General features: G+C 40.9%; 1 protein-coding gene and 1 long non-coding RNA gene across 2 annotated transcripts in view; both read right to left on the reverse strand.

The window, feature by feature from the left end:
• Window positions 1-12130: 12130 nt before the first annotated feature.
• Window positions 12131-13933, reverse strand: LOC119852064. The gene is made up of 2 exons (XR_005291513.2): window positions 13771-13933; window positions 12131-12450 (listed from the first exon to the last, which is right to left on the reverse strand). It is a non-coding gene; the product is annotated as an uncharacterized LOC119852064 (long non-coding RNA).
• Window positions 13934-17555: 3622 nt separating this feature from the next.
• Window positions 17556-24606, reverse strand: part of ODAD2 (outer dynein arm docking complex subunit 2) — a 184098-nt gene continuing 177047 nt past the window's right edge. The window contains exon 20 of the mRNA XM_038391298.2: window positions 17556-18224. Coding sequence (XP_038247226.1) covers window positions 18111-18224 — 114 coding nt within the window. The 3' untranslated portion in view covers window positions 17556-18110. The remainder of the gene's footprint in view (window positions 18225-24606) is intronic.

Here is a 24606-nt window from a genome sequence, read left to right on the forward strand (position 1 = left end):
GGAGTCCCACTGAGAAGTTGATTCTATATTTAATGTAATTGGAAATTTTCATTCATGACTCAGGAATGACCCTTTTGGTGACTAGAACTCTTAGCTGGAACCCAGAGAAGTGTCAGGAGGGCATTTTTCAGACATGTGTTACTCAGAATGGGCTCCATAGGGCCTAAAAAAGGCACCATGGGCCTAATGATATTTCCCATTGGATGCACCAGTAAGTGCAGGCTAGAGTTCAGAAGGTGGTTTGCTTTAAAGGCTGAAATAATAGAAACCTCCAAATCACAAGCCCTGATGTGATACCAATGGCACTGAACAGGAAATGGTGAGCCAAGACCATGGGAAACCCCACCTACTGAGCAAGCTCCTGAGCACATTGAAATCTTGGAGAAAATTACTGAGCCTTTCTCCTTTTCTCTTTAGTGCTGCTTTGAGAACCTTCTTTTTCAGTGCTGTGGCAAGCTGAGGTCATGCTGAAATTTCCAAGTGGTGGGTCTCAAATACAGTTTTCCACCAATTCTTTCACTTTCAACCATATAATCCAATCCAAGGTCCATTTTTAGTCTAGCAATTTATATATACTTAAAATAAAAAGCTGATTTCAATGATCCTTCCTCTTCCACAAAATTTCACTCATATTCCTCACTTTGAGTTACAATTTTTAAAATGTTATATTTCAAAAAATCACCTTGGACAAGATCCTGAAAGGTATTTGGGCACCTAATTCCCATTGATTTCAATGGAAGTTCAGCATCTGAATACCTTTAAGAATCTGGGCTCCTCTTTATGTACAATTTCCTGTCAGCTGCAGATTCCTACACAGTTAACATATAGGTTTAAAATTCAAAGAATTTCCCTGTCTCATTCACACACTGTGCTACATGATTCTGGGTGGCTAATAACTATCTACCTGTATTTAAAGAGCGTAAAGCCCTCATGTAGGTGAGGGATTGTTTCGGATAATATAACCAGAATCCTTATTTACTCTCCTACACAGAACAGGTGTTGACAACTGTTGTTAACAATGATTGCCAATGAACTAGCACTGAACATGTTTCAGTGTAAATGTAGAGAAGAGAAAACCTAGTTAACCAAATTAACTGAAATGGTGAGAAACTGGCTTTGCCCTTGTGTGACCCACGTTTAACGCTTCAGTTACAATCACTCCCACTGCTACTGTTTCGTAGTCTAGACAAGGGCTCAAGAGCAAAGGGATGACACTAAGTAAAGGTAAATTTAGAATATGTTTCCTAATAGTAAGGCCTCATTAGATTGTGAAATACTCTCTCTGCATCCGATGAAGTGAGCTGTTGCTCACGAAAGCTTATGCTCAAATAAATTTGTTAGTCTCTAAGATGCCACAAGTCCTCCTTTTCTTTTTGCGAATACAGACTAACATGGCTGCTACTCTGAAACATCTCCTCCCAAAGGAACTGGTGGAAGCCTCATCTCTTGAGACACCTGAAATCAGACTGGATCAAGTTCTAGAAAATATACTGTCACAGGCACCATTTTTCCAAGTTGCTGGGGGGGGGGTGCTTGACTCCCTACTCCACCCCAGGCCATGCCCCCACTCCACCCCTTCCCCCAAACCCCTATCTCGCCTCTCCCCGTCCCATTCCACCCCCTCCCCTGAGCGCACCCCCTCCCTCACTCCTCCCTCTCCCCCCACAGCACCTCCTGCACACTACTGAACAGCTGATCACCAACAGGCAGGAAGTGCTGGGGGGAGGGGTAAGAGCTAATCAGAGGGGTGAGGGGGGCTGCCAGTGGGTGCTGAGCATCCACTATTTTTTTCCCGTGGGTGCTCCAGGGCTGGAGCACCCACGGAGTCTGCGCCTATGTAAACTGTACCAAACAAAGGGAGCAAGCTTGCTTTGGTAGGGAAATAGGCCACATAACCAAACTAACTTAGCCTAGTAGGTTGTCACAAATGATCTCAACAAAAACTTTTTTCCTGATGTGATCATGGTGGACAGAAGTCTAATACACAAGGAGAACAACTGTTTTATAGGTCCATTCGAAAATGCTAAGTCTGACTCTGTGGATATGACCAAATCCTTGGAAAAATATGTTCAGAGCCTCGAAGAGTTAAAGGGATATTAGCAGGGAAATGGGGGATCTCTGCAGTTTCATGAGGGATGTGAAGGATCCATCTGAAAAATAAAACAAAACCTTGCATTTTTCTTTGTACAGATATTGGACTAAAGGAATTAGTAAGAGGAGGATGTTAAGTGGGAAACTATATTTGAAAAGTGAATAAACCAATATAATGCATGACTGTTTTTAAATTAACTTTCCTGCTGACTCAGTGGCCAGATGATATTGTTAAGCTGCTGGATAAGGGAATGTACAGCTCAAAGAAAAATGAAAAGGCAAAAAGACAAGATTGTCAATCTATGACATTGTGAAGACTGGCAGAATTAATTGTAAAACAATATCCTGTGTTGTCCAATTTTAGTCAGACTAAATTCATTGAGAGACAAAGATTATATACCTAGCAGAGACTTGCTCTCAGAATAACGCACATAATTATTTCCTACCAGGAAAGACATTAATTTCAAAAAGATGACCTTGAGTATGAAAACAACTGAAAGTAAGATGCTGCAAAATTAAATCTGGAAGAAATAAACAATGTCAGAAATGAAAGCTGAAAAGAAGAGCTGCCCCAGAGTCTTTTAAAATGCAGGAGACCACTTTGTGTTAAAATGGTATTAACTGAAAACTTTGTGTGAGTGGTTTCAGATGTTCAACATATCAGAAAAGGACTCTGGAAGATCCTGCTTCCTTGTGATCCAGCATTAACATTCACTCTACACCTAAGAAGAGAATGGTAGGCTCCCTGGATTACTTGGAAAAATGACAATCTAAGGCTGTTAATTTAGAATATTGTAATAACAGCAATGTGATGCCTCCAGTTTATTGCCCTTTCTGTCACGGATAGCATGGACCTCTGATGCATTCCAGCACTGTTTTTCCTCTCACTTTATCCAGTAATTTATTCCAAGGTGGCCATCACTTCCCCACAGACAATAATGGACAATAAATAAAGATAACTCTTGCAAAATACATAGTCCTTTTCATCCATAGATCTGAAAGGTGGGTAAGCATTATTATCCCCATTTAGAATAATAGATTAAAGCAAGAAGACTCAGAGACTTGATCAAGGTCATGTAACAAATCAATGGTAGATCTAGAAAGAGGACCTTGGTCTGCTGACGCCCAGCATGGTACCCTGAACCCAACTGCCTCATTGTCTCAGGACAATGGCCAATCACTTGGTGATGGGCTTAGTGCTTACTTTTTCTCTACATTTTGGACACTTCTTTTATTCATTGCATTCCTCAAAGTTCCCATTCCCTGGACAAATTATAACAAAGCATATCCTATGTGGATCTGATTCTACTCCACTGAAGCCAGTGTTTTCTTGGTACTGACTTCTATGGACATGGGGCAGACCTTGTGTGAGATGCACTGTGCTATTGCAAGATCTATTCTCTCTTCTTCTGATATGGACATTATGTTGTGGATGTGTTTTTTTTTGAGGACAGCCATGCAGGCAAATAAAATCCATGCTTTTACTAAATGTTTGCTAGTGTTTTACTTGGAATGAACACAGGCAGTGACAGTGGTATAACAAGTGTGTAATTATGGAGAAAATCAGATTGGCAAGCGATTCTGTGCAATGATAATACATGATGATACAATGATTGTATATTTCATATTCTTCTACTGGAATTCACTGTACAGTTACATTTGACAAGTTACGGAATAATTCAGTTCCAACTAATCCAGCATCTCAAATGACAGATTACTGCCAGACATTTCCAAAGTGATTGAGGATTTACTGGGGATTCACCATTAATTGGTATGTGCCACAATGCTAAAATTACCTACTGCTACTTTGAAAACTTAAGGTTAAATGTTTAACAGTCTATAACAATAAAAATTCATTTGCTTCATTTCAGACATCTGTGCAAAAAATAAATATCACACATCATTTTATTAAATTCACTAATATTTATTCTGGTTCCCAATCTAGTTTTACTGAAAGGGATAAAATCAGATATTTGTAGGGTAACCTATACCACTGGCACGACTTCACCAATATAATAATACAGTTGCCAAACTAGCATTTTTAATCATCAAAAGCATTATAATACGGTTCAAGTTGTGAGGGACTTTTGTTCAAGCCTGTCTTTTATACACAGGGAGAAACATATATGTTAGGGCTGGCCAGAAAACAGCAATTCCAGTTAGCAAAAAAAAATCAAGGTTTCAGTATTTTTCATTCCAATGTGGACCGGGACCTTTTGGGAAATTTTGTGACACAAAACCAATAAGGCCTGAGCCTGGGATGTGGGAGATGCAATTCTAAATTCCTGCTCTGCCTGATTCACGTCTCCCACATCCAAGGGAAGTGCCCTAACCACCTGGCTAGTCTGAGATGGTCTTTATAGCTATTTTAGTCTACATGCTTGACACCTCGTCTGTCCTCCATCTTCGTGGGACTTAGTCTACCATTCCAAGCTCTTTAGCATCTTTAAATAGCTGCCATATTTATAATAGAACCAAACCAAAACCTGTAATAGGTGGATGGCTTACAAGAGTACTGATAGGCTCGTGGTAAAGATATGGGAGTGGAATTCATGAGGTCTTGGTTCAATTCCCAACTCTACCACAAATTTGTGTTTGATCTTGGACAAATTGCAATCTCAGTGCCTTAGCTCTTCATCTACTACAAGAGGATAATAGTTGTTTTGTACTATGCTTTGACAGTGCCTAACACAGTATGTGCCAGAGCATGGGTGGAGAACCTAAGTGCTACTGTAACATTAATAATACTGACAGATAAATGTTTCCTCCTTCTTACTTTATACTGACAATGTTCCTCTCCTGGTATCTGCCCACAATGTCTCAATTTACTTACCTGCATCCAAAAGTTTGGGCAGTGTGATGGGGCAGCTGCCCCTCATTGGTGGCAAAGGGTTAATAGCAGCCCTTGGAGTGGCTGCGCAGAATCCAGCCAAGCAGAGGCAGGCTTAGAAGCAGCCAATCAGGATCAGACTGGGCCCTATAAGAGTGGCTGCAGGACAGAGAAGAGCTCAGTCTTTCCCTGGAGCTTGAGGGAGAAGGACTGACTGCCTGTAGAGGCAGGGCAGGGCAGGGCAGGGCAGGGCAGGGCAGGGCAGGGCAGGGCAGGGCAGGGTCGGGTCGGGTCGGGTCGGGTCGGGTCGGGTCGGGTCGGGTCGGGGAGTAAGTGGAGCTCCAGCCTGGCTGGCTCCAAGATGGAGGCCTTGATACAGGGGCCAAGTAGGTGCTGGGGCTATGGGAGAGTGGCCCAGGGAAAGCAGGTAGCGGCAGAGGGGAAGGAGAGGCAGTGAGTAACTGCCAGCTGTAGGGTCCCTGGGTCAGGGCCCAGAGTAGCAGGCAGGTGGGCCTGGCCCCCTCCCTTACCCCACTGGCCGCTGAGGTAAGTGGCCTGCCAAATGACTACAGTTTGCCCCTGAGAGAGGGGCTGCAGTTTGCCACTATGGCAAAATGCCAAGTGAAGGACTGACAGTTCCCCTGGAAGTGGGGAGACAATGGAATTGGGGCACAGTTGGAGGGCTGTGCCCTGAAGAGGATGTTATGGTCCGGGAGCAAAGTGGGTCTCCACAGACAGCGGAGGCAGTGGAGAAGCAGTGACGGATAGTGAGACACCACAAGAGGGGGGCGCCCTGCTGATCGACAGAGCTAATTCCCAGAGCAATTAGCAGGACTCTCCACAGTGGTGAGCACAACTTGTTACAGGCAGTTGTCTGGTTACAAAGTAAACTGGACTGAGTCAAAAACAATGAGGAGTCTAGAGGCACCTTAAAGACTAACAAATTTATTTGAGCATAAGCTTTCATGGGTAAAAAACCCATGCAAGAAGTGGGTTTTTTACCCACGAAAGCTTACGCCCAAATAAAATTGTTAGTCTTTAAGGTGCCACCAGACTCCTTGTTGTTTTTGTGGATACAGACTAACACAGCTACCCCTCTGATACTGGACTAAGTCAGAAATTCTCCCAGCTTCTATGTGTATAAATACATTTCATGTGGACTTTGAGGGCTTAAAATGGATAAAAAGGGTCGTAATATACTTAGGCATGCTTGTCTCCCAGTCACTGAATAATATAATCAGAAGAAACCTCCCTCCCAGCCCCCCCACTTCTTAAATTCCTTGATTATTGTAATCAATAAGCTGCTTTGTCAATGCTTTGGTTTGAAAAATGTAAAAGTTTATTCTGAATAAACCTTTGTCTTAAGAAACTCCATTCAATGGATTTCTGGTCCTGGAAAGCATGAGTCAAGTCAATCTTCATTCTAGACACCATGCTGTATTATTGTTTTGTGACCTGAAAAAAGAATCCCCAGTTGTTTCCAGGTCTGGAAAACTTGTTTTGGGAAGGCTAATCTGGATTGTTTGGAACCATGGAAAGACCCTATTCTCCCTGGGTCAATCCTGAAGTCAGACCTTTTTCCGGTATAAGAAGACCAATCCTGATAGTTCTGAGATTGTGTAGATTTATGGAAAGCTTTTTCTAAATGTCTCTAACTATGAAAACCACAGGGCGCGCATGTGAAAAGTCTCTTCCACATGACTTGCAGTCATGCAAAGTGTGTCCTAGGTAGCTCTACCTTCTGGTTTACATATGATCTTGATTATTTACAATCTCGAGTTGAAGCAGATGATTTCTTGGCATTTGAGAGAAGTTGAATAGAAATAGCTAAACAAATAAATGGAATGACAGGCGTAGCTAATTAATCTGTTGTGCTAATGGTTGTACTGTCTCATTTTTAATATAACTGAATTAATGTGCCATTCAAACAGTTGACAAGTCACATGCACCATTCTAAAACAGATGTTAAATTCAGAGATACAAAATGCTGGTTGTTTCTTAAAGCTATTGCCAATGATCAAGACATATTCTTCTTGGAATGATACCCAACAAGCTGTAATGATCACATAGTCTAGTGCTTATCCCTTTTGTTTACAGATCATATATGTGTATTGTGTAGGTTGCAAAATGATAGAAATAGCAGTATGACTAATGCAGAAAATGCTATGACAACCTGTTGGTGAAAATGGGAACTGCAGGTGAATGCAAGATCAGCGTGAACAGTTGGGGAGTCCTCATGACTCCCTTTTATGATCCCAAAGTAGTTGTCTCATGCAAGAACTCTATAAGATCCTTAACATGTTTATAAAAATGGCGTTAAGCAAGTTAGAGCCATACATCCACCATCCCCCAGGCCACTTTTCCACATCCCCCCCAGAACTTTAGGCCAAATCCCAAATGTATCCACACTGTGAATGAAGTCCAGAACTCTCTTAAAGGTGGGTGGCACAGTGCCAGAACAAGATGTCACCTACTAACAGACTTTAACTGAAATGCTTTTACATTCAAACGCTATCTCTTATAACAAAATATTTGTGAGCCATATGAGCTAAGAGAATGGCAGCTTAATCACAAGGCATTTTTTCCCCTCTGTTTCCTAGTAGGTCTTTTCAGAGACATGTGTTTATGGTAGCATTCTGATAATCAAGCCCTCAGACCGCTATCCCTTCCTACTTCTGCATGTGGGCACCAGTGCCAAGAATGACCTTGAGCGGGTCACTGCAGACTACATGGCTCTGGGAAGAAGGATAAAGGAGTTTGAAGCACAAGTCATGTTCTCATCCATCCTCTCTGTTGAAGGAAAAGGCTCAGGATAGGGACCATTGAATTGAGGAGATAAATGCATGGTTGCACAGGTGGTGTTGGAGAGAGGGCTTTGGATTCTTCGACCATGGGATGCTCTTCCAGGAAGAAGGATTGCTAGGAAAAGATGGGATTCATGAACAAAGAGATGGAAGAGCATCTTTAGAGGCAGGTTTGCTAACCTAGTGAGGAGGGCTTTAAACTAGGTTCGCCAGGGGATGGTGATCTAAGCCCGTATGTAAGTGGGATACCGGGAGGAAACACAAGGAGGAGGGTGCAACAGGTGAGGCCTCTTGATCCTTACTGAGAAAGTAAGGCAATCGGCTAGTTATCTTAGGTGCCTGTACACAAATGCAAGAAGCCTGGGAAACAAACGGGAAGAATTGGAAGTCCTGGCACAGTCAAGGAACTATGATGTGATTGGAATAACAGAGACTCGGTGGGGTAACTCACATGACTGGAGGAGTTGCACTATATGTATGGGAGCAGTATCATTGCTCAGAGCTCCAGTATGAAACTGGAGAAAAGCCTCTTGAGAGACTTTGGGTTAAGTTTATAGGCGAGAGCAACAAGGGTGACGCCGTGGTGGGCGTCTTCTATAGACCACCAGACCGGGGGGATGAGGTGGATGAGGCTTTCTTCGGACAACTAAAGAAGTTTCCAGATCACAGGCCCTGGTTCTCATGGGGGACTTCAATCACCCTGTCATCTGCTGGGACAGCAATACAACAGTGCACAGACAATCCAGGAAGTTTTTGGAGAGTGTTGGGGAAAACTTCCTGGTGCAAGTGCTGGAGGAACCAGCTAGAGGCCATGCTTCTCTTGACCTGCTGCTCACAAACTGGGAAGAATTGGTAGGGGAAGTAGAAGTGGGTGGCAATCTGGGCAGCAGTGACCATGAGATGGTTGAGTTCAGGATCCTGCCAAAAGGAAGAAAGGAGAGCAGCAGAATATGGACCCTGAACTTCAGAAAAGCAGACTTTGACTCCCTCACGGAACGGATGGGCAGGATCCACTGGGAGGCTAATATGAAGGAGAAAGGAGTCCAGGAGAGCTGGCTGTATTTTAAAGAAGCCTTATTGTGGGTGCAGGAACAAACCATCCCGATGTGCAGAAAGAATATCAAATATGGCAAGCGACCAGCTTGGTTTAACAGAGAAATCTTTGGTGAGCTTAAACACAAAAAGGAAGCTTACAAGAAGTGGAAACTTGGAGAGTTGATTAGGGAGGAATATAAAAATATTGCTCGAGCATGCAGGGGTGTAATCAGGAAGACCAAAGCACAATTGGAATTGCAGCTAGCAAGGGCTGTGAAGGGTAACAAGAAGGGTTTCTACAGGTACGTTAGCAACAAGAAAGTGGTCAGGGATAGTTTATGACCCTTGCTGAATGAGGGAGGCAACCTAGTGACCGATGATGTGGAAAAAGCTGAAGTACTCAATGCTTTTTTTTTTTTGCCTTGGTCTTCACAGACAAGGTCAGCGCCCAGACTGCTGCACTGGGCAGCACAGTATGGGGAGAAGGTGAGCAGCCCTCAGTGGTGAAAGAACAGATTAAAGACTATTTAGAAAAGCTGGACATGCAGAAGTCTATGGGGCTGGATCTAATGCATCCAAGGGTGCTGAGGGAGTTGGCTGATGTGATTGCAGAGCCATTGGCCATTATCTTTGAAAACTCATGGCAATCAGGGGAGGTCCCGGATGACTGGAAAAGGGCAAATATAGTGCCAATGTTTAAAAAACGGAAGAAGGAGAATCTGGGGAACTACAGACAGGACAGCCTCACTTCAGTCCTTGGCAAAATCATGGGGAAGGTCCTCAAGGAATCCATTTTGAAGCACTTGGAGGAGAGGATGGTCATCTGGAACAGTCAACATGGATTCACCAAGGGCAAATCATACCTGACCAATGTGATTGCCTTCTATGATGAGAGAACAGTCTCTGGATATGGGGAAAGCGATGGACATGATATAGCTTGACTTTAGCAAAGCTTGTGATACAGTCTCCCACAGTATTCTTGCCAGCAAGTTTAAAAAAAATGGACTATAAGGTGGATAGAAAGCTGGCTAGATTGTCGGGCTCAGTCAGTAGTGATCAACAGTTCAATGTCTAGTTGGCAGCAGGTATCAAGCAGAGTGCCCCAGGGGTTTGTCCAGGGGTCAGTTTTGTTCAACATCTTTATTAATAATCTGGATGATGGGATTAATTGCACCTTCAGCAAGTTCGCAGCTGACACTAAACTGGGGGAAAAGGTAGAAACGCTGGATGGTAGGCATAAGGTCCAGAGTGATCTAGACAAATTGGAGGATTAGGCTAAAAGAAATCTGAGGTTCAACAAGGACAAGTGCAGAGTTCTGAATTTAGGACGGAAGAATCCCATGCACCACTACAGGCTGGGGACTGACTGGCTAAGGGGCAGTTCTTCAGAAAAGGACCTGGCGATTACAGTGGACAAGAAGCTGGATATGAGTCAACAGTATGCCCTTGTTGCCAAGAAGACTAACCGCATATTGGGCTGCATTAGTAGGAGCATTGCCAGCAGATTGAGGGAAGTGATTATTCTCCTCTATTTGGCACTGGTGAGGCCACATCTGGAGTATTGCATCCAGCTTTGAGCTCCCCTACTACAGAAAGGATGTGAACAAATTGGAGAGAGTCCAGCAGAGGGCAACAAATATGATCGGGGGTTGGGGCACATGAGTTATGAGAAGAGGCTGAGGGAATTGGGCTTATTTCATCTGCACAAGAGAGGAGTGAGGCGGGATTTGATAGTGGCCTTCAACTACCTGAAGGGGGGTTCCAAACGGAATGGAGCTTGGCTGTTTCTGTCATCTGGTGGCAGAACAAGGAGCAATCGTCTCAAGTTGCAGTGGGGGAGGTCTAGGTTGGATATTAGGAATCACTATTTACTAGGATTGGCAACTAAACCTGCTCAGATCTCAGTCCATACCTGCTGTTGTTTATATATATATAGGAGATACATAACTGCTTTCAGATATATGGGATATATAGGTTCCTGTGTATTTAAGGACAGAATTGCCCCCCTCCCTCAAATGTTTGTAATGATGTGACATTTTATTTCCCCCCAGATTGTTCAATGAAGCACAATTGTAGCAACGTGCCAGTCACGTAGTAGTTTTTGTTTGATGTGGGTTAAATGATATTGCTTTCCCTTTGGAAGGACCATTTGAACTTCTTAGTGGCAAAGCCAAATGTAAATGAAATAGTCATCATATGATGTGTGAAACATTTTCCATCTTGACACAGAAGAGAGCTTCAAAGTAATTTGAAGTACTTGCAATAATATAATGAGCCATGGCAAGACCACCATCTTTTTGATACAACTGTGCTCATATGTCCGATGCATAGCTGAGCTACTCAGATAGAACTCAAGAGGCTGATATATCACTGTTCTCTTGTGCAGACTAAATAAGCCCAGTTCCCTCAGCCTCTCCTCGTAAGTCATGTGCCCCTAATCATTTTCATTGATCTCCACTGGATTCTCTCCAATTTGTCCACATCCCTTCTGTCTTGGGGGGACCAAAATTGGACGCAATACTCCAGGTATGGTCTCAGCAATGCCAAATAGAGGGGAATAATAATTTCCCTCAATTTGCTGGCAATGATCACAGTAATTTGTCACAACTCTGTTCCAAAGGGTCAGTGTTACTATAGTTACTGGACCCAGGCAATCGCTGGCCTAACAATGGAGCTAATTTCTTCCAACTGTTCTCTATGAACTGGGTGGTGAAACCCAGGTAATTTCATATAGGTTATCAAACAACCACCCCATAGCGATGACGTTTGGTTGCTATCACCCTCAAATGCATAGCTATCCCTTATCAAACGGCTGACCATCTATTATCAATCTTCATTCTCTTTGTCTGATTTATTTTTTTCACAGTTTGTCCCAACATGTGGGTCCTCCTGTGCATTCACTGGAAGATTTAATGATGTGTGAAAAACCATGAATATTCTTTGAACAAGTTCTGGGAAATCTCCTTACAGTACATCAGTGGCAGGAATAAAGCAACGGAGCTAGGTGACTATGCTATGCACTGTAACTGGAGCCAATGTAAGGTGTCTTTCTGCCATTAGAGAAATGCAAAGAATCCTTAATGATGACAGGATCGGGCCCATATAGTGTCATTTGATATCCAGTGCAGAGCTTTCCACACATGGTTTATGAATTTGTTGAAGGGGAACCAGATTTGTAACCATAATACAACTGACCACTCTTTGTAAGAAAAGATCAAACAGATGAATAACACTATGCACCATATAAATTTGGATAAAACATGTAATATGCCAGTAAAAATAGCAGGAATAGGAGAGGAACTTGCCAGCCAAATGGTGCCATACATAGACCACAGAAATAAGACTAGAAAACTAACACAAATCAAGGCAATCTTGTCCATAAAAATCTTTAATATAAAATAGGAACACCTCTGAATTATCTAGAACAGTGGTCTCCAAACTGGGGTGCGTGCTCCGCAGGGGGCGCACAAGATGATCCTAAGGGGTGCGCGGCAGCAGGAGTGCCGCCAGATGGCACTCCACCTTTTTTTATCTTCAGCGGCCACTCTGTACGTCCATGGCTGGTGTTCCACTCTGGCAGCCTGCCTGCAGCAGGTCTTCCAGCCCTGTTCCATCGACGGCGCGTCTGTGGCAGGTCTTCTGGTTTTCACCCTGGGGGTGTGCGAGCCAAAAAGTTTGGAGACCACTGATCTAGAAGACAATGTTTAAAATCCAGTTACAGAAATACAAAACAGCATATTAGGACTCATCTAATAAAATAGAAAAGATTCATAAAACTGGAGCAGCACTTTGCTAGTTTCAGCATCCTGGTTGGGAGAGCGAAGTACTGAAAAGTGTGGCACGTTACAGTTTAAGCAGGGTAGTAAAGCATAATTGGTACGCTTTTTTTTTTTTTGTGAGAACACCATATAGTCTAATAGTCACCATAACATAATGGTTCCCTTTAGAATGCAGACTTTTGGGCCACATCCTCTGCCTACATAGGTCCACTAACCTCAGTGGTATTACATCACCAGAGATTTTTGGCCCTTTAAAGATAACTATGTCATTGAAACTCAGAGGACTAGTTTGTTTCAATGTGGCTGAGCCACACAAGATTGCCTCTCACAGTTTTCATGCAGCCTGAGGAGTATGTGGCAAAGCTTGAACGGCTACAAAGATGAAAACCACAGCTTACAGAGGAAGAGTTTGCTTATGAATTCAGAAATATACTCTGTACGCATACAGTCTATATGGAAAGTTGAATATCATCATTATAGAGACACGTAACTTGTTTACCTTTGCCTTATAAACAGAAGAAGAATAACAAAGATAACTTTGGTAGAAATAAATGTACAAGGAGCAGCCACTTAATTTATTATGAGATGAAATTCTTAATAGTTCAACCTACTGGAAAGACTCATTTCTTTGCCACTGTGGCGGGCCTGGCATCTCACTGCCCCTTTGGGGCAGGGGGGATGGGGTGTTGGAACCTTGCCACTCCCAAGTTCGCATGCTCACCTCTCTGTGGGTGGCCCAATGTGGCCTAATGGCCTCCCTCCACCCAATCACCCCTTAGTCGGGGTAGTGTGTCCTAATGGCCAGAGTCTATATATCCCCTCCCCTTGCAGGCGGGATAGTGTGGCCTAGCGGCGGGAGTCCGTGTAACTTGCCCCAAACGTCAGGGCAGTGTGGCCCAATGGCCAGGGTCCATATAAATCGCTTCTAGCGTTGGAGCAATGCAACCTAATGGCCAGAGTTCATATAATCCCCCATGTTAGTGAGATAGTGCGGCCTAGCAGGCAGAGTCTGTATGATTCCCATACTAGGCCACCCCCCCGACTGGGGAGTAGGGAGGACAGGTAGGTAGGAGGACCCGGGCCAGCCCTCTCCACTGAGTCTCGACCCAGGACCCTGGTAGTGGCAAGTTTCCCTTGCCACCGGCTTGGCAGGGATCTGCCCAAAAGATGTCAAGCTTCTGTGTGGCTCTAACGCTATTTTCCTCTAAAGTTCCCCTGGGTCACTTCCTACCATAACCTCCGGGTCCTCCATTTCACGGGGGTCCTCTGGTTTGTTCCCCTTCTCCGACATACTCCGTCTGAGGGTCGGGGCATGTCCCAGCTTAGCTGGCTTCCAGATCCTGGAGTGCAGGCTGTCCCACCTCGGGAGTTGGCAGCCTGCCTCCTTCCCCTCCAGCGGTCAGCCCAGATTGAGCAACTCTGCAGGCTTTTATACCTGTTCTCCAGTTGGAGCATGCCCAGCAGAGCCTCAGGAGCCTGGCTTCCTCTGATAGGAAGGAAGGGTTAATCCCTGCGGTACCAGTGCAGAGCCGCTCTGCCCCATCACAGATACCCAGCGTCAGCAGCTCATCTCAGGTATCTTATGACATGTGAAACAAAAGAGCAAATCAACTGCTTTCAGAAGAAGTGATCAGCTGGCCTACAACAAATTTAAATCTCATGACAGAGCCTTGTGATCTTCAACCCCCCAACTTTCATTATATTCTCGCTGGTCAGCTATAGTATTTCTGCATTAGAAACAATGCTGTCTTCCTGGCAGTTTTACTGTTTTTGGAATTTCAAATTTTCGGAACATTTTAATGAAAATGAAGAGCAAAAGTCTAGACCTTTAGCTGGTGTAAATCAGGCACAGCTTTACTGTGGTGGCACTATGCTGATCTACACTAACTGAGGACATGGCCCCAAATATTTGAAAAGGTAGTTTCTGCACTGGGACAGCCTTGCTCTTACAGGAAAACAAATGTAAATAGATAGTAGGCAAGGAAGAGATATTAGAAGCTGCTGCTGAAAAAAGGATTGAAAAATTAAAAAGCAAGCTGGGGAGTTCAAGAGCAAGGTGAGCAGATGCATGTAAAAGAGAGGGGCATTTTTCTAACAATCATTCCATTGTTATAATTAAAATAACCATTTCTTGTCTAATAACTCGAGACAAGAGTCTGCATTTGTCAATCAATATGACCTAAAGTTTCAAAGGACTAGATTCTTACATGGGTGAGGACTGCTAGGGGAGAGATTAAGGTGCCTTCCTAACCTTTGCATGGCCCACAGAATTGCAGTCCCTGTGCTTAGTGATATACAGAGCTAGAGCTAACTTAGGTCTGATCATCGGAGGTGTTCAACATGTGGGGCCAAATCTTTAGCTCAGGCTAAATCCTTGTGGCTGCTCTAATTTGCACTGGGGGCTGTTCTGGCCCCTCGATGCCCCCCCCCCCCACATGCTTGGGGGAAGTAAAAGTGCTTGAGAACCACCTTTGTGTCGTTCCTTTTCAAAGAGCTGTTCTGTTGTGCTGTCTGCTCAGTTCAATGAAGGATGTGGAAGCCTTTGAAAATGTATGTGCCTACACTGCACAGCACGTCAGAGAAGCCAGAATTCAATTCTAATCTGTTTAAACTAATTATGTAGAATCCAGCAGTTTACACAAATGAGAGCTGTATTTTTAATACAGTTACTGTAACTATGTAGCTGTTCTGCCTCCATTTCAAAAGGCTTCTTCTCCCTAGATAGAACAGAACAGCTGCAAGAATGCTAAAGGAAACATCACAAATAATACAGCTCAAGGCTCGGATTACGAGACAGTGATTTAAATGAATGACTTCAACGCAGCTACTCCCATGTGTAAGGGCTACTCATGTGAGTAAGAGCTTCAGGTTCAAGCCCTGTAACAATGAGAATTACATTTATTTTCAAAATAACTAGTTCGTAAAATTAAATTTACAATTAGATTTTACACCCTTTAAAATTTGATATAAAACATTAAAAACTGAAAAGATAAGTCATATCAAGGTCAACTATTCTTGACAGAAAGGTTTGTTTTCCTTTTTACAGTAAAATATCCACTTGTTATACTTTTCATAAACAAGAAAATGAAATTAGTCTCAAACTATTCTCTCCCAACCTCCCCCTCACATGACTAAAACATATTTGCAAAAAATATTTATTGGCTAGATATATTCTGTGTTTAATAAAGACTTCATTGTACTACCAGAAGCAAGATAGAGACACATCTATTTAAAAGTACTCAACGAGGCCATTGATTTAGAAGAAGTCACCAACAGAATTTGGAAGTTCATGATGCCACGCAAAGGTTTATATGTATGTAAAACTGTTGATTAGCGGACTCACATTCTGATCTCTTTTAACACGGTGGAGTTACTCCAGATTTAAACCACTGTCATGGAACTCAGAATCTGTCCCCAGATATTTTATTAAAACTCCTTATACCTTACTAAAGGGTAAATGCTGTCCCCTGCTCTGAGTGATGTGGAAATGCTGACTCCTCTGCATTGGGAAGGCAGAGCATGGACTTATGCAGAGGGAACTCTGTACTCCCCTTCCCTCCCCCCTCCCCTCAGCACCGCAATGCACCATAGAGTTTATATGTGTGGTGGAGGAACAGAATGTAGATCCTCCACTATGCAAATCCACAGATGAAAACCATCTACATAGGGGAGGTGTAGGGACCAAAACTGCTAGTAGATTCATTTTGGCTGTAGAGGGGAAAGTAGTGCAACTGCACAGATGCTTCACATTATATCTCCGGGTTAGGTATGAGACTTGTCTTTCCTATAGGGGAGCAGGTTTGGGTTGTTGGGTTTCAGTGAATTATCACGCTGAGTTTCTAGTTCATGTATAATTTTGTTGGCAAATTTGGTGGTGCCTGCATTAAAATATGAACAAGAATATCATTTTAAAGTTTCTAGATCCCAAATCAGGAAAGTACTTGACTATATGTCTAAAGTTGAGCGCTTATTTAAGCACTATCTGGACGTAAGCACATGCTTAATGCTTGCCTGAATCAGGATCCACCGATTAAACTCACAGAAGCCTTCAAAAACCTAAAATCAGCTCAAGATGCAAGACATTTTGTTTGTTTCAGGCAATAGATGTTGATTGTTCCTTTTAATTAATAAAATGAGAAACAATTGTATTACACCAATCTAGCTATAGCTAATGAGTCTGTGGATACATGTAAAAGAAAGTAATACATATGAAAAAGTTGGGGTTTGTAAGAAAGTCTCCATTAGAAGCCAACCTCATTCAGTATTTGCAATTTTATATCACAAGACTCAGGGGAAATTATTTAAATTTAATAGACACTGCAGCTTCTAGACTAGGATGTGCTGTACTTTAAATCATCACCATAGAAAAGTATAGTAATACAATTCATTCAGAAGTAAATGTTTGACAGTAAATGCAAATATTTTAAGATTTTTTTTCAGGTATAACAGAATTGTCTGCTCTTATAATTCAGGGTCTCAGTCTCATACTACTGCTTACAAAGGTTGCTGGGCACAGTACATGCATAAACCTGGACTACTTGTGAGTTAACTAATTGCCTGAATGTGTTTCAACAATTGTTCTATAATCTACAGTACCAGTGATATGTCATTAAAACATTAATAAAGACCTTGATTACTGAAAGGAAAGTCAATAATTCTGAAGATAGTTTTATGTAAAATAATGTGTTTCAAACATTGTTATTCTAAATTTAAAAGAATAGGTAAATCCCGGAGAGATTATATTTCTAATATATACATATAAGAATATTAGTATAAAATGCTCGCTCATCTTTATTTTTTCTTAATTTACTGCTGTGAATTTTAACTATTGAGTTAATCACATATATTATCTATTACTTGTATAATTAAAGGTTTCAGAGTAGCAGCCGTGAGCCGATGAAGTGAGCTGTAGCTCACGAAAGCTTATGCTCTAATAAATTTGTTAGTCTCTAAGGTGCCACAAGTACTCCTTTTCTTTTTGTATAATTAAATATTATCTTGTCTGATGTTGGTGCTAGTAAGAGGAAATTTGGGATAATCTTGGAATAATGTCTACAGCTCCAGCTGTTTGCAGTACTTATATAATACCAGATGTGAAATTGGTGCATCTGTTGTCAGTCCTCTCTTGTGGATTGCAAGTGATCAAACAGGCAAAACCATAATGACAGGATGATTAGACAGGTTTAGCAGAAAGGGAATTGCTCAAGACATTCATGAATTACTGTAAGCCCCACACAGTGAAGAAAAATGTATTTATTACAATTTCATCAAATGCAAAACTGTATCTTAAATTTGAGAGTTAATGATGTTAACCTGGAACTCATACAATTATTTTCATGTGTTTTAAGTACTTTTTAGATGATAAAATAACTGAAAAGCTTTTTAAAAGCATATGGAATGAATACACTATCAAGTACATTTCCATTTTTAAACACATGTATTTTAATTAGATAGTAGGCTTTAAAAATATCCTCAAATAAATGTTTCTCAAACTTAGGTAGTCCATGTAGTTACATATTCAATTGTCTTGCAGTGTGTAAAACATGGGAGCCAGTAAAAGTGGTTGAGGCATCAACCATATTTTGCCTTCTCTGTAGCTAGAGCCAATCTGCGGATGTTTGCTATGCAACCAGCTGCTGCTTCCTGTAGGGTTTCATCTGTAGAGCCCACCATACCCAGTAGAAGCTAGTAAAATAAAATCAGATGGAAAAAATAAAATGAATACACTGAAATTAAATTATTGAATTCAATTTAAAATCATATATAAACACATATTCATATGTATACATACCCTCAGATTAACACATTCATATATGCAAATAAGAAGACTTTTTGAATTTTAAATTAAGAAATAATACAAATTTTGTTAGTTCAATTCATATAAGGAATCCTGACATATTTTCTGTCACACTCGTGACAGTGATACTGCTTTTTCTCATCTTATATTTGTTCATCTTATACACTTACCTGTTGAGTTCTCTCTTGGATTGTTTTTCTTTTTTGCAGAACAATTTTCATTGAAATTACTAAATTTTTTTTGCTAAATTATGACAACAAATCATATGTGAGATTTTTTTATGAAAGTAGCCATGTGCTCTGTTTTAGATCTTCCTCCTGTGATTGGATCCATGTGGATGAACCCTTCTGCCCAAGAAGAACCACACTAACAGTCCACCCACATTCATCTAGTTGAGGGATCTAAATCTTAAGATGTAATTCTTTAGACATTTACATTTCAAAAAGAAAACAATTTAGGGGCAGATTTTGTCCTTTGCTCAAGTTGAGTAGAACTTTACTCTGTGTAGTCCACTTGTTTTCAATGGAAATTCTCTTTGAATAAGGCACTACTCAAAATAAGAGTGATAAAATTGGATCTTTACAGATAAACATTGTTACACATCAGCAAATGACTGATCATAGTTCTATTTCCTTATTTTTAATGTATTGCAAGTCAGTGATGCAACTGAATAACCCATATACACTGGAAAACAGAAGACTATTGCTTAGCTCAAATTAGCTCCATATAATCTTCAGATTTCTGGAAATCTGCCAATCTTAATGTGAGTTCAGGTATTTTGAAGCACAGACAGCTCTAATTAAAACCCCTACTTTCAGACTGCAATACTTAGGATTCTGTATTCACCCAAACAATGTTGAGTCAAACCACAAAGAAATCTGTTATCACTCAACTCCAGTGCATATTTTTCATACAGCTAAAATATTACATAAAATTATGAACTGCTACATATAAAAGCATAAATTGAATGCAGATATCGAATTCATATGCTACCTTTCTCTAACCTTCCAGCAGTTGTAAGGCATGCATTACAGCTGCACACATATGGCATTTGCTTATGAAGATCAAAGCATTTTATACTTAAGGAAGTATTTGTGTTAGACTAATGTACAAAATAAGATTCTTGCCAGTCACTTTTCACCCCTCGACCCCTATAAGTAACTTATGAAAGGCTGCCGTGAATATGCTTGAATTATGTTTAAAAAAAGCTTTATGTCAATTAAGTGTCAGTAGGGGTCAATTCTTATGTCAAAGTTTTCACATAACTCCTATCAATTTTAATGGAATTTACATATGTATTAACAGTAGATCAGAATTCTTAAAGTGTGAACACTTCAGAAAGATATATATGTTATTTGCTCAAAAACAGTTAAAATTTATGGAAAAATTGTAGGAGAAAGCTTTGCATCTATATCATACACTCTTATTTTTACCTATTCCCAAACTATGGGCCTAATCCAGCTGTAGGTAAGGTCAATTGACGCTTTCCCATTTATTTCAATGGGAGCAAGATCAGGCTCTGTGTGTGTGTGTGTGGTAATAAAACTGCATTCTATAGTACAAACACAGAATGCATTTCTTATAAAACAGCTTAAATGAGGCAGTTTTTTAAAAAATGGTATTGATAAATAAATGTTTTCCTAACTAATGATGTCACCCATTAATTTTGTTTCTTCAGTAAGTCATAATTCTGATCAACTTTAATTGTCAAAATAAAAAGGGTTCCCTTGGTCATGCCACAACTTTCTTGTGAAACTTATAGAGTAAAGGTATATGTATTTCATGTGTCTGATTCCAAACCAAAAATATGCATGTATGAACAGTACATATGGTGATTTTGGTAAAACCATAGTTTGAAATTTTGGAACAAGGAAACCATATACTTTATGTAATTACAGTCCGTATGTTCACAGACCTAGTGCAAGTCCTTTTTTAATTTAATGAAGGTTGAACCCCAACTTTTCATAATAATTCCATTGTTGGAATTGTGATTAGTTCATGTCACCAGATGTTATGATGGAATTACTGTTATTGGAGGTACATTATTTAGTAGCAAATAACAAAAATGTACTTCTCCACTGTCTGCCTGTAGCCCTGAGCTCCATGCTATTTATTTTTTCCTTCAGCCACTCACTTGTTTCTAAAAAAGAAAAGGAGTACTTGTGGCACCTTAGAGACTAACAAATTTATTAGAGCATAAGCTTTCGTGAGCTACAGCTCACTTCATCGGATGCATTCATCGGATGAAGTGAGCTGTAGCTCACGAAAGCTTATGCTCTAATAAATTTGTTAGTCTCTAAGGTGCCACAAGTACTCCTTTTCTTTTTGCGAATACAGACTAACACGGCTGCTACTCTGTCACTTGTTTCTGAGTACACAAGATTTTTTAAAATGCACGCTATTTTGTTACTTGATTAGAAGATCAGTAATAAATAATATAAACATCAATTTTTATAAACCTATTCAATGATACTGTCCATAAAAACATTTGACTGGTTCTACTGAAGTCAATGGGAATTTTTCTTCTGACTTTGGCAGGGCAAGGATCAATCACTTCCCAATTTGCTGTTCTTCCAAATCATCAACAAATGGTGACATATGTGCAGAACTGCCACTGTATAGATAAACCCTATATACCAGGCTGTGCTCTGCATAACTTCATAGTGTGTAGGGAGAAGTAATTCTCCCACCACAGGCCACTATGGTAGCCCTCTGTGGGGGTGGAGGACACATAGCAGCAGAACCTCTTGTTCTTTCTCTCCCTCACCCTCCTCTCACAAGGTCACTGCAGAGGTGAGCAGCACACAACCCAGAATGTTTCAATTTAGGTATCTAATGACATAATTTGGCACTTAAGTTTGACGATTTTAGCTAAGAGGAGTTGTTATTATCTTTGCCTCGTGAAAAAAAATGTATCCCTTTGTTGCATGGTAGAATCATAAGTCATTGCTGTGCCACCTGCCATTTTTCTGTGGAAGAGTAAAATGTTTCACAGGTTTAATTCAATTCACTTGTGATTTGGGGTGTTCTAGTCACAATATTGCACACATTTTGACAAGTCCAAGAAGACTTTTTGAGCTTCCAAGGCACCAATGCACCATAACTTCTCTTTTTTTTCAGATGCAATGCCCTTGAACTTCATGCATCCTTTCTCTTTACTGTTCAGGTATTGTTTTCTGACACATGTAAATGTTAACAGATGTCAGAGGCTGCAAAGAGGCAGGTGGTATAAATGCGTCTGTCTGGCATGTAAGAGGCAATTTCCACAAAAAGAGAAGGCAATTTCAATATTATATAGATTCCATTTTTGTTGGCTGGTATTTATATTCTAAGGCAAAGGTCCAAGCAAATTTGGCACAGGTAGCATTTCATACCAGCAAATAAGCACAAACATAAGATGTTTGAAGATCATACAGAGTGTGCACATGAGCTCTAAAAGCAAGAATAATTCACAGCCTCAATTATCCAGATGGTCATGACAATAGAGAAGATTTTGCTATTGCTAACCCAGCGTTAAAATAATACAAGATTCCAAGGCTGCATAACTGGAAATTACTTGCCTTGTAATCCTGCTAATCTGAAGATATTCTTACAGGATTCTGACTGCTGAGTCTTGTACTCTCTAGCACAAGACAGGTACAAAGCTCTAAGGTTTTTAGTCCATAGTGTGACAGTAATGGGGGGTCAGGGTGTAAGCCACAGCATCTCTGTTGGTAGTTGTGCATCACCAAGGACTCCAATTGCCCTCAAGCGAAAAGAAAAGCTCCTCAAAGAAAATCTTACCCAATCACAAAACTGATTGAGAAATTATTTCCTCAAATAGAACAATACAAACATCAAATTGTAAAGATATACACCACCTCTGAAAATTGCCCTCCAAACTCTGAGGAGAGATGTGCTTGTGAATGAGAACTCTGCAGAGGTGATATCTTCAGTGAAGCAGTTACAAAGCTCAAGTAATTCTCCTTTCTCTGAAGATACCACCTTGACAGGATTCTCCCCCCTGGAGACTAAGTAGCTCAGGGGATGTCAAAACAGAAAAATGCAAACATCAGCACTGATACACTAGTAAACCATTCATCCAAAAATATCTTGGTGCCTAAGATCAAGGTTCTGGAGCACAGTAGTGTATAGTCACCTTCTTTGCTCTGGCCACGGCCATCTCAGCTACCATAGTCTTGTGTGGGCAGTGGGAGACACAGGAGGCAACATTTTCAGGGAGAATACACTTTATCTTGTGGTCACCTTTCAGAAAGGGTAGCTGAGAAGTGTTTGCCATACATTCTTCAGCTGATCCAAAAGAGCATGCAAGGGCACAACAACCATACTGGACAAGGGTTTCAGGTAACAGGTAAGGTAAAGCAGATACTTTAGAGACCACCAACAGTTCAGCATCCTGAGAATGTGGAAGACAAATAGACCCTCTAACAACAGAATGAAGAAGTCTCTACACACAGAACATTCAACATCATTCCTTTTCTGTTTTTCTCATCCTTTTTGAACAAACGTATTCAACTTCTTCTAATCAGAAGAAAATATGAGCTACCTCTTTCACTTAAATCTATTACTTGACAGAGAAAGAATGGGAAGTCAGGGAGAGATCAGATGGAGCTTAGAGTCCTTGAGACCAAAAATGTTTGTTTTGATAAGATTGCTGCTTCTGTCTAACACTTTAGCGATGACATATTTTAGATTGCCAGTGTTTCCAATTGGTGTTGGGCCTTGCCATTTTTTTTTCAGATTTAGTATTTCAGTTCTTTCATATGCTACAGTTCCTAGAAGATGCTGAGTTTCTTGCACTATGATCTTTTAATTGTAAAACTCTCCCATTCCAAAAAAAGATATTTTACATGCTTTTGCTAAATCTAACCTAAAAGAAAAAAATACTTTAAATAAAAGCATATGGGAGAAACTTATCCAAAAAAGTATCAATCTGGATCCAGCCAACATTTTGTAACTTTCAACAATATACTGCACACTGGAAAATTTTAAAGCACCTAGCTTTGAGTGTTATGTTACACATATAATTTATCCTTATGAAAATATTTCTCATACAATTAAATTATAAATAATACAACATACTGTACAATCAAAACATGAGGTTAAGCTCAGTCACTGTTTCAATTTTACTAAAATCCAAGCTGATTTCCATCTCCAACTGAGCAAAAGGATAAGACAATGTTGGCCATACCCATACTGCTGAAAAAGACATTGGCCCAGATTCTGCAGTACTGTATGCTCATTTTGCTCTGCTCAGGTGGCACAAAGTGGATGGATTCCAGCTGTAAAAAATTCCCTTTGTGGAGGGGAACTCCTTGCTGGTGTAAATCTGGCAGCTGGAGAGAAGCCAGTTCTTGTTGAGCCACCCTCCCATTCCAGCACAGAGGGTGTGACAGGGAAGGCAGGGAGCCTGGCAGGGGATGGGCAGAACGGAGCTCCATTATGATGATTCTCCACTGGCATAAGGTCCCTTCTCTTAGGCATCTTATCTAGTGGTGTAAATTAGGGCAGTCCCTGGGGCGCTCTAACTAATGCCCTGACCAGACCAGGCCTAGGTTGAGTTGGGGAGCTATAGCATTAGGTTCTAAATGGCTAGTCAAAAGCAAGAAGGAAAGAAATAAGGAAAGACTAAAACATAAAAGAGAAACCTGGAGACAAAGGAGCCTGAAAATGGGACAGCGGAAGGGAATATGAGAAAGACTATGAGATAAAGAGAAATAACTGGACACAAGGGAGGAGAGAAAGAAATAGCACTCCTGAGGGATCCAACACTGGAAGCCAAGTAAGCTGTGTCTGACAATAAGATGTGATCTATTTATTACAATACACATTTTCATGGATAGAAACTGTGAAATTTCATCACTATCATTTTCCCAACCTCCCCATCTTCATCCCTGTTTATTTCATCCATCTGTCGCATCCTGTCTGATACCTCAGATGTAAGATCTCTGGGACAAGGACTGTCTTTTTTGTTATTTGTCTGTACTGTGCCTAGTACAATGGGACTGGAGTTCTCCTTGGAAATACCATAAATAAATTAACAACAACAATAATAATAATAATTAATGATTAATATTGAAGCAGTATCCAGAATCCCCAATCAGGTTCAAGATTCCATTGTTTTAAGTACTGCACAAACATACACATGGTCCCTGACCTGATGAGCTTTAAAATCAAAGAAGCGATATACCCAGGGTCTATGGGGGAGATACTGTCAAATATATAAAGTATTTATAGACCTATATATACTTTCATGTTTTTAATGTTGTA

The sequence above is a fragment of the Dermochelys coriacea genome, chromosome 2 (genome assembly GCF_009764565.3).
Source record: "Dermochelys coriacea isolate rDerCor1 chromosome 2, rDerCor1.pri.v4, whole genome shotgun sequence".
Classification (NCBI taxonomy): Eukaryota; Metazoa; Chordata; order Testudines; family Dermochelyidae; genus Dermochelys; species Dermochelys coriacea.